At 35.6% G+C, this 17,018-nt stretch overlaps 1 protein-coding gene across 3 annotated transcripts in view; it reads left to right on the forward strand.

Moving 5' to 3' along the window:
- The window catches only part of CTTNBP2 (cortactin binding protein 2), a 77,862-nt gene that overhangs the window by 20,610 nt on the left and 40,234 nt on the right, over positions 1–17,018 (forward strand). For 2 of the 3 annotated variants that reach the window (XM_068189897.1, XM_068189896.1), the window contains exons 3-4: positions 8,277–8,501; positions 13,271–14,921. In XM_068189897.1, the coding sequence (XP_068045998.1) occupies positions 8,277–8,501; positions 13,271–14,921 (1,876 nt within the window). Of the gene's footprint in view, positions 1–8,276; positions 8,502–13,270; positions 14,922–17,018 lie in introns of those variants that run through there. The other variant, XM_068189898.1, reaches the window with a different exon arrangement.

Consider the following 17,018-nt stretch of genomic DNA (forward strand, 5'->3'; position numbering starts at 1 on the left):
CTCTCCAGAGGCAACTTCAAACCACTCCTGTGTATCCTCTATCTGGATCTCAGGGAGAGAGAGTAGCCCCTCCCTCTCCCCTTCCCCACCTGGGGAAGCTGTACAGAGCAATGAGGTCATTCCTCAGTCTCCTTTTCTCCAGATCTGATAAGCCCAGAGTCCTTGCCCCCCACTCACAGGACATTCCTTTCAGCCCTTCCACCAGCTTTGTTGCCCTCCTCTGGATGAATTCACTCACCTTCACATCCTTCTGAAACTGCAGAGCCCAGAACTGCAGGCAGCACTCCCAGTGAGGCTGCTCCAAAGCTAAATAGAGTGGGATAATCACCCCTTTTGTCCACCCCTTTTGATGCTGTGTTTGACCACCCCAGGATGGGGTTTGCCCTCTTGGCTGCCCGGGCACACACAGCTGACTCACGTTGATCCTGCTGGCAGCCAGCCCCCTCAGATCCCTCTCTGCAAGACCTCATGTCCTCAAGAGAGTCAACTGCATTTCCCAATTGTTTGGTATCATCAGCAGCTTTGCTAATGGTGCATTTGACTCCTGCATCCAGATCATTAATGAATATGTGGAAGAGAACTGTCCCTAGGATTGAGTCCTGAGGAATACTGCTAATGACAGTCCCCAGCCAGACGTAGCCCCATTCACTACGAGCCTTCAGCCAGTTCTTCAGTCAATACACTCTGAACCTACTCATTCCATAGAGTTCTGGAGAATTTTTCCAGAAGGGTGCTGTGGGGGACAGTATCAAAAGCCTTACTAAAATCCAGGAAAACTACATCCACTGCCTTCCCTTCATCCATGAGGTGGTTGACTTTACACCGAAAGATGTGGAACTAGTTAAACAGTCCTTTCCCTTTGTGAAGCCTTGATGACTCTACCTGATGGTGGCATTGTAAATACATAACTTGCATACTTTTTAATTAAAATACATAAAGTTTGGTAATAGTTTAATTGCCATGCAGTAATGTGGGATGGTATCTTAACTGAGATTTTGATAGCTTGAAAATATGAACATCTAAATATTCAAAGAGAAACACAGATTGAATTAGTAGAAGTTTTAGTGTTGTGTCTTTAGTATGTTTTGTTATTGAGCTGAAGAAGCTTTGTTTTTAACTGCTAAGCATGAAGGTTAAAGTGCTCTATTTTGGTTAGAGATGAAGTCAGATTTCCTTTAGCACTTCAGAAGAATTTCTGACAGATTTCCATGCAAAGAATTATGAATTGATTTGCATGAATTTCGACTATAAATTTGAACATGCAAAAAAAGTCTAGATGACAAATGGTTATTTAAAGTAACCGGAGAGCTCAAGTCTCTTCTATCAGCTGACACTCATTATCAGTATGAAAATCTGTATTATTTTCAGAAATAAATGTCTGGGTGGTTAGATAATCAGAGCATCAAACAGTGATACTTCCTGACAAAATATTGGCCTATAATTTTCAAATGTTTAAGCACCAGACAACAAAGCTGTCATAAAATAGGTCTAGTGTAATCTTTATATGGAATATCTAGATGGCTCTTCTCAATCAAAACCATATGTTGTTTCATGACTTGAACTCTTTCTTCTTCCTCATTTAGACACTTAGTGCAAGGCTTGAATTTCACCTTTTACATTGTGCAAAGTGAAAAATATTTTATATTCACTGTGCTGCTTTTTTTCTTGTTGGGACTGATCTGTTAGTAACTGATCTTAGCCTTGTAATATGGCATTTTCCTTTTGAAATCTGCAACCTCAAAATAGTGAGTTTTCATTACTCTAAGGGAGAAAATCATGAAGAATTGGAAGCATATGTCTGCCTGTCCTGTCTGTCTGTACTCTTCTGGTGGTTTTTGTCAAGTAACAGGGAGAAAAAGAAGGAGGTTGTGCTACTTATCAGTATTGTGGTAATAATAATCTGGTGCCATTGGATGATACTCTCCTTTTATGGAGTTAGACCCCTAAGAAAATTCAGGCTTGATCATTACCTTGGTTGTATAATTCTACTCCAGTACTTGTTTAAATGTTAATTAGATGTTTGTCCTCCTGTACCCAGAGATCTGAATTAATTGTTTGGCATTTTGTGCTTTTATCAAGTATGTTTTTTAAATCTGAGAACAGGGAATTACACAGCTTTTTGCAAAGCACTATAATATTTGGATACTTGCCTGAAATAGAGAATCTCCTAAGGATACTGTGAATAGCCTTGTAAAACAACACACAGTGGTTTTTTTTATTCAGAGCTGTCTTTTAACCTTGAAAAATGTTTTATAAAACCTTGGATTTAAAGCTATGTGATTCTGAGAGACAGGGATACTTTGCAAATTATAAATTTTTTTAAAGTTTTGTATGTTGTTTTAAATGAGAGAATAATGCAGTTTTGGATATTAGTTTCATGCTTGGGATAACTTCTATAGGAAAACTTTACATCTCATGGAGTTTACTGTAATGTAACAAATTTCATTTATGTATTTGCATGCCTTATGACTGTTATGAGACAGTTCTCCAAGAGAGGTTTGAATCCTTTTTATGAGTATGTGTGTCTCACATTAAAAATTACTGAGTATGTTTTCTTTTCCTATTAGTACCTCTACCAAATTACTTGACTTCTTTCATGGTCCTGCTCAGTCATCCATAAACAGCATGTCTTTATAGTACAGAACAAATATGTAGGTCTGTCAGAGCGTAAGTAACCTATATGCTGGTTTTGTTTAACTTGCTGATTATATCCTCCAATTTCTCAGTTCTACTGTTTTCATTCTTTTTAAACTGGTGGCCTGTTACGATTGTCAGTTTTGTCCAGGCAATTTCTATTTTTCCATCCTTAAAATGGACAGACAAGTTTTTGTCTTATCATACTTGACATTTAACATGGAAACAAACACTTTGAATATATTGGTAAAGTATTTTTTATATAGTATGGAGTTCATTAAAATTTAACTCCCTTGTAGATTTTGCATGGGCATGCACTGTCACTGTCACTTTTAGACTGCAGTTAAAATTGTGAGGAGAAATTGAGCATCACATATTCATTGACAGAAATCATGCTGGAATGCACCATTTCCTCAGTCACTAATGTTTACATTTCCATTTGAAGTTTTTCCTATACAAGTTTATATGGAAGTAGCATCTTATGATACTTTGAAAACATTAATTTACATCTGCATTAAAAAAAAAGGCAACTAAAAAAACCTAACAAAGCCCCCAAACTCAACTGTGTATGAAAACTGGTAGTATTCTTTAAAGACTCATTCTTAACTCATCGTAGAAAGGCAGGTTATCCTCCAGTCTTTGGTATTTTGCAGGTGTATCTGAAAGTACTGCTTTTATTGTGAGTATATACTCATTGATAATTCTCTTTTGCTTAATTGAATAGCTACAAAAATCCGTTAAAGAAACTATATAATTTCAATGAAGAAGATTTATTAAGTGTGTTCTCTTTCAGACATCTTCATCTTTTAAAAAAATCAATTACCCTTGTAGTTTGATTTAGAATGAAGTGTTCGCCCTCATCTTTAACACAATATATAAATTAAGCTTTTACTTCCTCCTCTTCTGTAATGGTTAGTTTTAGAAATTTTTTTACCACTCCCTAATTCATAGGTCAAGAGCAAATATTAATATGAACCTGTCAACATCTGTTGAAACAGTTTTCATAAATGTAGAAAAGGAAATTAATCAGAGCAACAAATGCTCTTGAAAGGAAGGAAATTTTGTTTAAGGGTTCTGGGGCAGCTTTAATACAGTTCCGTTGTTCCCCAGCAGTGTAGGACATGCAGTCCTATTTTTGATGTTTATCATCGGTTGCATGGAATATTTGGACCTGCTGAGCTCTCTTAACTTGGCAGATAAATTAAGAGGAAACTGAGATACATAGGGGGAAAAATACTGTATTAACCTTAAAAAGTTCTGTTGCTTATGTGAATTATGTTGCTAATTATGAAAACTTATTTCAATGAATATATGCAACTAATATCAATATAAATTATTAAGGCTATAAAACTAATAATGTAGCTTATGTAATTAATTTTTTGCTTTCATTATTTGACTTATTTCTTATATACATTAATTGATCACATTTCTTTTTCCTAGCTTTATTCTTTTAGCTGTAAGTCCAAAGCAAGAGGTGTACTATTTGAAGACCTCCTTTCCCCCTTACATTCTTGTTTCAATAACAGGGGGAAGAAGTCTGATTGTACTTCATAATTCTCAGTTTGGTTATTGAAAATAAATTTTTGTTTTCTTCAGAAGTGGAATGCAATAAACAAATAGTTACAGACCAGTTCTTATATTTTCATTTTGCTCTCTCCCTGCACACCCCACTGCCCATCTTCATTTGCCAGTAGATAAATGGGATCAGTGACTGTAAAAAGGTCAGGTTAAGAAGTGAAAATTTCCATGAGGTACCTTGCTGATAACTTGAGGAAACTTGAAAAGGGTTGGTGTAGGATGAATTAGGTGTCTTGCTGTATGTGGTAGGAGACAGGCTCCCTGAGAGAGTCATAAAAGAAGTAGTTTATCTTAACAGCCCGATCCTTCAGATTCTTGTTGGCTACAGATTTAGGACAGAAAACTTGAGAATAAACCTTCCCATTGCATTGTATAGCTGCATAATCCCTAGGGATTTTTTAGTACTGATTTTTTATTTTTGAAAATATCCTGGACTTAAAAGTTCTGTTTCCCAGCTCATAAAAAGTATTCTCTTGATCTAAAGCAAGACATAAGACTTGTTCTACCAATATTTGATTTTTTTTTCCTTCCTCTGAGAACTCATTTTTGTAATTTGTTACTTGACAAGATTACCAGCATCTATAAGCTAAAATTAATAAATAATTACATGACAGTCCTAGAAGAAATCACTAATTATGCAGTAATGTAGGTGTAAAGGCACCTGGAGAGATCATTCAGCCCAATCTTCTTAAAGCAGGAGTAAGGTCAAACATGGATTGACTTGCAGTTGGCTTTATCCAGTCTATCTTGGGAAATCTTCCAATGATAGAAGTTACCTGTTTTCCCTGGGTAACATGTTCTGGTGTTTAGCTGCTCTCAGTGAAGATAATTTGTGTCCCACTCAAAATTCCCTCATTAGATCGTGGGACAAGCGCCACTCGTCCTGTCAGCCTGCAGACCTCAAGCACCTTACTCCCTGATTGTCTGTTTCACACTGCAAAGTTCTACTAAACTCTTCCTTGAAGAGAAGCTGTCTTTTACCTTTTGATCATTTTTGAAATGATCAAAATGAAAACATTGAAGATATTTTTCAGATCTATTTTTTTGGTAGTCCATCCTTGATCTAACATACTGTTACAGATCAGCAATAAAAAAACTTTGAAGTTTATTTTTTTAAATAGTAGCTTTATTTTAATCTCCTTGTTTAATGTTTCAGATCTTGTGTAAAGATTTAAAAGTTCTGTATAAATGTGATGTTCTTATTGACTGAATTAAAAAGCTGTTGTAAGTTTAATCTTTTGCTCTATTGCCATAGTGAATTTCATGCATTAACTGTTTAAAGGGTTTTTGTCTTTGGTTTTATATATTTTGTTTCGATTTGTGTGTGCCTTCTGTGACTTTTCTTTAGCAGTTACCTGTTGGAGGGTTCAGCTCAAATCTTAAGTCATGATTTCGTGTACCACTGACATAGGCTGAAAAAGGTATAATTTCCCATGGACATCTTTTCATACTTCTAAATACTTGCAGTCTCAGTCCTTCCATTAAAAGGTTCATTGCTGAGCAAATGAGAATGTGCAGAAAACTGAAGCTGATGGTTTCTAAATTCATGTAGCACCTTTCACAATACAGTAGTCTTGATGACCTCCTGTAGCGGGTGCATATTCTGTTTTTGAAAATGTTGTGCTTGAAAATTATTTCAGTTAATTATTAACAAATAAATAGTTTAAATGTTATTTTCTCTATATATTGCTGTGCAATTGAAGTTATATGTGAGACACTGCTTATGCTGCTTTAACACAACCACCAAATTACACAGACTCTTTTTTAAAGGAGTATGATTTTAGACTGTATATTCCACAGATAATGACTTTCCTGAAAAACAGATATTATGATATTGCTACTAACTCATATGACTTGAAATTCAGTAAAGAAAGACAATATAAGAGAAAAAAATTCTGATTCTAACATTTCTATTTCTCCCATATCAGATGGGATGGGAGATAGGGGATGATGGGAGAAATAGAAATGTTATTTCTGTTATTAAATGTTAATTCATTTTAGTGAATTGCAAAGGGACAGAAGCATCAGAAGCATTATTTAGAGGCTAGAGAAATCCTGTAAAAAACCTCAAGCCTAGTTTGTCTGTCTGTCACTTTTTGCCTAAGTTTTGGGAAAATACTCGTCATCTCCCTTCTACTAAGTTTCTGCTGTGTCTTTTATTCTAGTACCTTCTTTTTAAATCATGTATTTTCATCCCTTGAAATCATCCAATTATTGTATTTTATATGTATAGTCCTTTTATAAAGACCCGGAAGCATTTGTTTTAATATACATTTCGTTCCCCTTTGAGTTGGCAGCATCTTTAGATGTCTTTGCTGTCTATGGTTTGAGAGTTGCCAGTCTGTTTTCCCTTGTGCTTGAGCTTATGCAGTTATGGCTTCAGCCATTCTGTCATCCCAAACCATGTGCTGTTTGAGGCGTGTTGGTGTTTTCACAGTGTTTACCTTCTGCATTTTCCTATAGCCACTTTAATTCTGGTTTTGATTTTCATTCAGATGGAGCTCATCCCTACTATATAGTTTCATCCTTTTCTTGGTTAATGAATCTGAACCCTGATTGACTTGCTGTTTTGGCAGGTGCACACTGAGTCTTTTTGCCCTGCTCTGTTAATTGCTGTGCATGTTAGAAAACATTTCAAAGAATGTATTCATATCACACGCATTTAGTATGTGCCAAGAGGACAGCTGGTCATGGGTCATATTAAAAAATGGAAAATACACATTATTTCCATAAAGGCACAGGTTATGCCTTTGCCTCTAAAGTCAGTTAATCATCTTGGCTTTTTCTTTAGATTTAACAATGAGGGTTGTTTGTGGTCTTTTTTTTTGGACTTAAAACAGACCTGCTACATCTGTTTTTTCCTTTACTTTGACGTCTCACTTTCTATAAACTAGGTGGATTTTAAGTTGTTGACAATTTATATATGGACTGTGCATTCCTCTCTGTTTAAATTCTCAACCTGCTTAGATTTATCATTTTGCTTGGCTGATTAGCAATGTAATCCATTTATGGTAAGGCTTTTGGTTTTGGTGGTTTCCTTTCCATGAAGGTTGAATTCCTAAGCTACATACTGTCCTGTAACTTCACCTTATTGAAACACAAATAACAAATACAACCCCTCTTCCCAGGCCTGTATTACCTTTGGAACTAGCTTTTTTATTTTATAAGTTATAAATTAAGGGATTAAAATACTAGAATGATTAGACTAATTGGGGATTACTTGCAAGACACTTGATAAAAAAGAACTCGGTTCTATCTATTATTTTTACCTCTTCAGCCAGTCACTACCTGACTTTGTAAGCCAAACTGGGTCTGAGTGAATTCCATCAGCTTTTTCTGAAGTTACGTTCCAAAGACCTGGTCTTTTTAATAAAGATTTTCTACTTATACTATCGCAATAAAAAACAAACTAGAAGCATTTCAAGCTTCAGAATATGTAGGCACACTTGTTTCTTTTCCAAACAAATTCTCATTTATGAGAACACTTCCATTTTGTCGACAATATATAGAAAAACATTGGGCATTTACTAAGGTATGTAATTTGTAGTTAAGTCTTTGAGGGGTTTTTCTAACATAGTTCTTATGTTCCTCTTTATTTTCTTATGCCCTGAAATGTGTGTTATCATTCATGAACTTTTCATATGTTAAAATTTTAACTTCAAGCTTTCCAAATGATGTGCTAACCCATTGGGTAAGTATTTGGTCTCTTTCTCCTCTTTGTATCTCAGAACTGGTTCATTCTTCCTTTTTTTTTTTTTTTTTTTTTTTGCTTATTCTTCAAAACAGGATTTGAACCAAGTTGCAGAGAAATGTTTTCCTCTATTTTTAGATGATTTCTCTTTCTTGATGGTGTTTCTCTGCACTGTGGGTGTTTTTCTGATTTTTTGAGGCATATTTTTCTTTTAGAGGTTGTAAATGAATGCCTAAAGAAAATATTCTAAAACCTTAAATGACGTATATTGCTTTCCCTGTAGTGTAAGTTTCTTCTGTGTGTGGATGTACTTCAAAGAATGCATTTTATTTCTCTGTTTTTAGTTTGTTGTTTTTTTTTTTTTTTCCGTTAGGCCCGACGCAAAGAGGTTTTTATCCAGGAGCGATATGGAAGATTTAATCTGAGTGACCCATTTCTGGCTCTTCAGAGAGACTTTGAGGCAGGTGCTGGTGATAAAGAAAAGAAGCCAATATGCATGAACCCTCTGTCCATTTTAGAAGCTGTTATGGCTCACTGCAGGAAAATGCAAGAAAGAATGTCAGCTCAGTTGGCTGCTGCTGAAAACAGACAAAAGAAGGTATCCTGCTATTGACTTTTTCCTTTTCCCTCTCCTGATTTGTTCTTTCATGTCAGATTTTTAATTTGCATCTTTGTCTTGATTAACATTGCAAGTGTTCAAATGTTGCCACCTAATTTTCATATAGGGTGAGGTACTGGTTTTCTGGTGATATTTTGTATGCACGCTTCATTTGTTCTGTGAATTTAGTTCTATTTTTGGAAAAAATTAAATATAACTTGTACAAGTTGATACAGTGGATATATAAGTAGATAGCTCAGTGTGAACTGAGCATCATCACAAGATATTTTTAAACCAGTACTGTTGGAGCCTTGAGAACCTATTTTCATTCTAACCTGAATAAAGTAAATAATTTATTTTAATTTTATATTAGGTGGCTCTATTTCATAAATCAGTAAAAATATTTTAAACCTCTAAAAATACTTTTTTTGCATATCTAGAATGTTTACTGTAAAAAGAAAATAATTTTGGAACAATTATGTTGCAGAAAAAAGTGCCAGATAGAAGATAAAACAATGTCATTTTGAAAGTGAATGATTGGTTGGTATCATGTATTTCACCAGTATGTGAGCCATACATTTCTTAAACATAGCTAAATATTAATATGTTGGGGAGGGGTTTCTGAGAGGAAAGAGATGAAACATTCATATAAAGTATTTTTGAATAAATAGAAAAACAAATGCTCTCTATGTGTGTAATCATCTTCACTGCATATAAGATAGAATGTCTTCTATTGCTGTGATACAGGTTTTTAGTGACAGTTTTACATTGACTTAAAAACCACCAAACAAACAGGCTGAGACAATTGACATAAAATTGATTTTGGTAATGATTGCTCTTTGGGAAAAAACATGCATGCGAAAGTGCTGGAAGTTGCTGGAAATACATGCTTAAATTAAACCAGGAAACATTTTGTTGTTACTTTAGCTCTGTTGTTTAGTTTTGTTTAAACATCATTGTTCTGTTAAGACTTCAGGAAAACAGATTAAAAAAAAAAAAAGGATATCACTATGATAAGTAAGTCTTCAAAGAGTTTAATATGGAGTGAACTATTATATGTACCTCACACTTGTTTCTGAGAAGTCTTAAGTATTAATTTTCTTCCTCATAAGCTTTTTCAGTAAATATAAAAATAGGAAAGGGCAAGCATGCTTACTTGTGCTGACTGAAAAAGGATATTGGGAGAAACCCTGACACATCTGCCAGGAGAGTTGGATTAGTTTCTTGTTTCGGTGCATGTACACAAGTCTCTTCTTGTACCTAAATTCTTCATCTGTCTTTGGCTATGTATCTGACATATTAATATAATCTGTATTATATGGTCAGATACATGCACCTAAGATGGGCTCAATATTAATAATATATCAGTATATTAATATGTAAATTCAAATTTTGTCTCTTTTTTGTCCATTTTTTTACCAAAGTCTGTATCTGTAAGTCTGTTTGTACAAGAAAGGATGCTTTTGTCTTTTGCTTCCTAAAGGAATACATGAGCTTTTTTTCCTTTAAATCTTAATTTTAATGATTTGAAAACAAACTACATGGTGTTGAGCAGCTGTTTGCATGACTGTCTACTGAATTACATCTTCCTCTTTTAAGCTTCATTAGAAATGTTATTTGTACAAGACACTCTTCAACTCCTTGGGTTTGTGGCAACAGATGATGTATCTCTCAACCATCTCCATGCATTCACAAACCATTCCTTCAGTGTTTTATCTTCCCTCCATTCCACACTTTCCTGTCTGTTCTTCATCTCTCAAATCCTTCTGTTGAAGAGGGTAATGAAGTTGTTTTGAGGGACTTTGAAAAATGTTCAACAAGGTAGGGTGACACAGTGTAAGAAAAAAATCAGCCTAGGCAAATGTAACCTAAATACAAGCCAGCTGCTGCCCCTTCCTCCAAGAGTGGTTCCTCCTTCTCTTGAATGTGTGATTCCTCTATCTTCGTGTTTGGAATTGGTTCACTGTTCCACTCTAAATAATGAAATCTGTGTACAGCTGTGTTTATTTTCTCTGGGTATTACTGAACTTTAAACAGACTCAGAGTGAACTCTTATTCCAGGGGGGACTTGATATCTGTGAATATAATCACCTCAAAAGTATTCTATGAATAAAATTTTCATTTGATCACAAAAAACAGAGCATAAAAATATACCAGCATGTAGAAAAATCAAGGAGGTGCACAAAGGACTGTAAGGCTTACCATATACAAACATCTCACTCTCAGATGGTATCTGCTTTGTGTTAAGTCTCCATCCTCTTCCATCTCTTCGAATGCTTTTCTTGGAGCTGCTGTGAAAATTAATTTTGAGTTTTCCTGGGAACACAAAACAGATCATCAAAATGACAGTTCTTGATTTGTTGAGAGTTTGCAGAGGAGTTAGTATTGGGATGCATGCTCAAGGAAAGGCAAGTGTGGGTTGAAAAAGGCCGGTTGGTGTAATTTATTCTAACCTTGTGCTTAAAGCACATTATCGTCATCATCAGTACATCTGGTCATCTGTGAATTTGTCTTGCTTAGTCATGAAAAACCCCAGGAATGGCAATACTGCATGTTTTCTGCACTGGTGTCCTTATGAAGAATTTTTTCTGAGACTGAGCCTCTGAAAGGGCAAGTTTCCTTTAACCTTTTATTATGGAGCCCCACCTGCCACTGCCAAGATGAATTTGGCTCTTGTCATCACTGTAAGGGCCCTTCAAAAGGATGTTGCTGTTAGATTATCTCTCTGTCTGTTTTTCACTAAACTATGCAAGCCAAGCTTCCTCAACATATTCTTACAAGGCATGCTGTCTCTCACCTCTGAAGGGCCTTTGCTGGTTAATTGTTTGTGAGACACTATATTTTTTCTCAGTATCCTTTTTTACCCCTTTTCAAATCCTTCTTGGACTCATTTCCAGATGTTTATATTGATGATACGATACAATAAGCATATAGTACATTTTGCAAAAATCAGGTTCTAGTTAGTTTGTGAACTCATAAATAATTGCAGCTAGTTCCAAATCTGTCATCTAAAGGGAAAAATACCATGTAAATATTCAGAAGCTTTTCCCTATTAAAGATGATGCAGCCAAAAGAAGAACAAGAGGAAAGGAGAGAGAGACATAGGAGACAATGTAAAATGAGAAAATAATGCTGCATTTGTATATTGAAATCAAATAGAGGATTTACATTTATATTAGGGAGCCATCCTTTAGATGCAATGCTTACAAATAAGGTGTTATAATAGTATGGTAAGCTGATTTCATGCCAGTTAAATATTAAAATCTATTTGTAATTATTTGGAATATAATTTCACAACACTTAATTTATAGAATGAAAAGCTCATCTGAAAACAAAATAGCAGAATAATAAATTATAGAAAGATTGACAAAAAATGTTTTCTCTATAATATTTATACATCTCCAAGCTTTAGAAATTGTACATACTTCTTATGATTTTTATACCTATTATAAAAAAGAAAAGAAATGGTTGGATGCTGCACTTGTTTTGAAATTCTAGTGAACCATGCAAATGCTGTATCCTTTGAAAATGTAGTGAAATCATTGAGGAAAATATAAGGGGTTTTTTCACTTGTAAACTATGCTTGGGACCATTCCTGAAGACAGTGTCATTATAATATTTTGTTAATTTAATTTTCAGCTGTATTTACCGTAACAGAACTGAAGAGATATTGCTGTGATACAGTTTAGCAAGGACTGATAATACCATATCTTATTTTTCATATGTTTAGCACTGGTTTTTGGGACTCTGAGCAGATTGGTCTGATGAAAGGTGTGCCTGCCTGTGGCAGAGAGGTTGGAACTTCAAGGTCCCCTTCCAATCTAAACCATTCTATAAGTCTATTGTGCCATTTTTAAGAAAGAGTGGGTGTGGTTTCATGAAAAGCGTTGTGCAGAGTGTCTACCTTGGATAAAGCTCTAAAACCCCAGTGCAGCCTCTATGCTGCTAAACAGGTTTTGAAGTATTTGAAACCAAGATGATGTTTAAAATGTAGGTATCATTTCCCACAATGATTTCTTCCTCATAGGTGTTTTATAAAATGGCATATTACCATATTTTTGCAGTGCTTTTCTAGAAGAGGGTCTTTGAATAAAAGCCTAAACAGCAGGCAAAATTAATTAGAGGCAATGGCTATCTGAATAAGCGGAAAAATTATTCTCATCAGTTAGCTGCATCTTAGTGATAGTAGCTTATAAATCACTAATGACAATGAGACTTTTCACTATTAGTAAGTACAGGAAAATATTTCTGCCTCTGCCAAAAAGTTGTCTTATTTATAAATGTTAAAACAAGATCCAGGATATCAGTTATATTCATGTTGGACTTAATCTCCTTCAGTTGGAGGAAGAGATAAAACCTAACCCCATCATTTCTGTCCTCAAAGATTTTTTGCAAAGCTCATCTCTTACTTGTATTTGGTTCCTTTACTGAGATGACTTTATGTTATGTCAGATTTTTGGAGAACAGGCAGCTCCATCTCTCAGGAATCACAAGCATTTAACCACTTTGGAGAGTCTCTCTCTTGTCAATGGAGGAAATTAAAAGAGTTTGCTTAGATTCTAAATTGCTCTCTCTTTATTTTACTTGTATAAGAGATGTCTCTGTTTTACTTGTATAAGATTATATGCATTTGTGTTAGTTATCACAAATCACCTTCCTGGGTTCATTTTAGTCATACTCTCAACGATTTAAAATATCAGTGTCAGGTTAATACTAGGTTATTATGAAATGAGAATTGTTAATGAGAATTATTTTCTGTTTTCTTACAGTTGGAAATGGAAAAATGTCAGTTACAGAATCTTGAGCTGGAGCACAAAAAGCTATCTGCTCGCCTTGAAGAAGAACGTGGAAAGAATAAGCATGTAGTATTGATGCTAGTGAAAGAGTGTAAGCAGTTGTCTGGCAGAATTGTAGAAGAAGCCCAGAAACTGGAAGAAGTGATGTCAAAATTTGAAGAGGAAAAGAAAAAGGCTACTGAATTGGAGGAGTTTCTTGCAGCTGAGAAACAAAGGAGTACACAAATGGAAGCTCAAATGGAAAAGCAGCTGTCTGAGTTTGACACAGAGAGAGAGCAGTTGCGTGCCAAACTTCACAAAGAGGAAACACACACCAGTGACCTCAGAGAAGAAAGAGATAAAATGATCAAAATGATTGAGCAATTAAAAAAGGAGAATGAAAGTAAAGCTAATCTTTCTCAGAAGGATAGCGATAGGAGCCTTGTTTCTATTTCTGTTGAAACAGAAGAGCCAAGTTCAAGAACTGTTGCTTGTCAAACAGAGACAGTAACGATGGACAGTAGTGTAGAAAATGCTAAGAAGTTGCCTTTGACTGTCTCTATAAAGCCTTCTACAGTGAGCCCACTAGTGTCTGGCAATACAAAAATGAATGTGTGTGCCAATGCAGCATTTGTGAAGCCTGTCGTTGATAGACAATCTTCATCTAGTGAACTTGTCCCTCCCACGACTCCTGTTCCTGCACAGAATCAAAACAGAATTGAAGAAAATGGACCAAGTACAGGCTCATCCCCTGATTTATCAAGTAGCACTTCCCCTTTTTCAAATAGTAATTCCCTTTGCACCCCTACCACACCAACTGCCACAGCTCAGAATTCCTTGCTCTCTTCATCTATACACAGTTTGCATTCACCATCTGCCAACACTACTGGCCATCCAGGCCTAAATCCACGAGTCCAAGCAGCTAGATTTAGATTTCAGGCAAATACAAATGATCAAGACCAAAATGGAAACACAACCCAAAGCCCTCCCTCAAGGGATGTATCCCCGACTAGTCGTGACAACCTTGTTGCCAAACAGGCAGCTCGGAATACTGTTACCCAAGCTCTTTCAAGATTTACAAGCCCTCAGAGTAGCGCTCAGTCACGGCCAGGGACATCACATTCAGTGGAAGTTGGCACTTACCCCCCAGTTGGTAAAATTACTTTAAAGACTCCAAGTGTATCAAGAATTGACAGAGGAAACCCTCCACCTATTCCTCCTAAAAAACCAGGGCTTTCACAAGCTCCTTCTCCACCGCACCCACAGCTTAAAGTTTTAATGGATAGTAATCGATCCCCAAATACAAGTGCAAAAACTGACAACAAAACCATGACCTCACCTCTTTCAAGTTCACCACAAGGAATCAGGGTAATAAATGAGGAAATTATTTCTAAGTCCTCACCTCAGCTGCCACCAAAACCTGCTATAGATTTATCTGTGGCACCTGCAGGCTGTGCCATGCCAGCCATAGCCTCATCTCAGGTGGGTGCCTGGCCTTCCCACTTTCCTGGACTGAACCAACCTGCATGTTCAGAAAATTCCTTTGTCATTCCCACCACCATTGCCTGTAGCTCCTCCATAAACCCTGTTAGTGCTTCATCCTGTAGACCATGTGATTCAGACAGCCTCCTGGTAACAGCATCAGGTAAAGGGATTGATATGCTACAAACTCTCCCTCAAAAACGTATATGTTAACTTTCTTATATGTCTTGTTTGCTTTATTTATCTTGTAACTTTCTCTTTCTTACTTTCTAAAAGCTAAAATTTTCCTGTATATTTTTCCACATTCCAGGGATATGGGAATTCTTTTGCTGATTTAGTAATGATATAAATAAGTTTGCTTCCTCAAGGAAGTCTCCATATTGAAGGCTTTTTTAAAGAGGACTAATGTTTAAAGTAAGTGAGCTGCAGATTAGAATGTATTAAACAAATTCCTTTAAATTTTTTAAAATTTATTTTTGGTTCATGCTAGTATTTTGGACTTCCTCAGTCTGAAATGATGTTTTGAATATTACCTCTTCAGGGGATCTTCCATGGAATGTGTATTTTGATGCTGTGTGAATCTTTTAAAGAACAGGGGATAGCTGGGGCAGGCTATGGCAGTAGATGGTTGCACATTAAGACATGTAATTGCCTGTATAACAGTGCTGTTTCCTATGTATCACTACATGCCTATAGAATATCTTTGATTTTATTTCTGTTTTTCTATAGTTATTTTTTTGGTTGTAGGCTTTGTTAATACTCATGCATGCCATCTCACAGATTTACTTCAAGAGATATAAGCACAAGTTTGCTGTTGGAAAGTTAAAATCTGTTGATAATCTTAAGTCTGGAGTCAATGTGTGTATCTGCTACTCATTTTGCGTTTTGGTGGGGACTCACTGGTGTGTCTTTCAGTGAATTGTAGATCTCCTATAAAGCTTTTTATCAACATATTTCCCTGCTGGGATCAGGAGCACTAGAACATTAGGTGGAAGCTCCTCTTATCTTGACTTCCACTGCACTGAAAAAAAAAAAGAGCGCACAGTTATGGAACACTTAACTCTAGTACCTGCATCATCATCTGTAGGACATAAAAGCCCTGCACAGCCGATCTGCTTCCGACACATAACCACTTTCTTTTGGTAGCTGCACCAAGAGAGTTGAATAACTGAGTTGAACTCAAGCACTAGTCCTGGGGAAGCCATTCCAAAAACAGTGTGTGGCAAAATTGAGTGTGTATATACAGGAGATTCCAGGTTTCCTGTTATTAAGCAATTTTTCTTCCCATTCCACTTCATTGAAGACTTTCTACATGTATCAGGAGTAACTTAGTCATCCTTTTAACATTTGGTTGTTGCACCATGCTGTCAGAATCCTCTCTCCTTTCTGAACTGTGCCATAAAAGTATGAGCTCAGAAATCTTATCCTTCTGTTTGTCTACTGCTCCTCAGAGTCAACAACATTGGGGTTTGATGACTGCCTGTTAGTTTGCTATTTTCATATGGATGTCCTGAATTTTCATCTTAAATTCATGTTCCAAGATGAGTCTGATTACCTTGTCAGATAGATTATTAGTCTTCCAGTATTTCAAGTATTTTCCAAACTTAATTTGCATTCAAGTGCTATTAGGCTCCATAATAGAATTTCTAAATTAAAAAAAAAAAAAAAACAAAGATTTTATGAACATAGAACAAATTACTGGACAAGTCAGCTTGCAAGTGAATAGTTTTTGTAAGCAAGAGGTTGTTGTCCTCAAATCCTATCAGCATGAATTAGGTGTATATAACAGTTAGAATTACACTATTTATCTGATATTTGGTAATCACTTAAGGTAGTTATTGATTATTCTTTAGAAGACTAAATCTCATACCTTAAAAATGGAATTACCAGTGCTTTTCTTCATAATTTCATGTATTGTTTTACTTTAGTTGGTGCTTTGAGGTATTAACTTTTTTGTTAGGAGAACAGTCATTCTTTTCAATCAGACTCTGCCCCCAAATACTTAATTTGTTTTTCTTATGAAATGTGTGACCATTCTCAGAGAAAATTCTCAAAGTGAGGACTTTTTGTTAAAAATTGGTAGATTTTTTTTAATTTTTAAAATTGCTTTCTTTCACTAACTCCCTTCACTTTTTTTGAAGAGGCATGGAAATATTTGTTGATTTAATTCCATTATAATCCTTACTCTGAACATTTCATCTTAGGACTTTGTAAGTGACACTGTTTTTCAGGAATATTTGCAACTGCAGATAGGAAACTT

This window comes from Anomalospiza imberbis, chromosome 5, assembly GCF_031753505.1.
Source record: "Anomalospiza imberbis isolate Cuckoo-Finch-1a 21T00152 chromosome 5, ASM3175350v1, whole genome shotgun sequence".
NCBI classification, from domain to species: Eukaryota; Metazoa; Chordata; class Aves; order Passeriformes; family Viduidae; genus Anomalospiza; species Anomalospiza imberbis.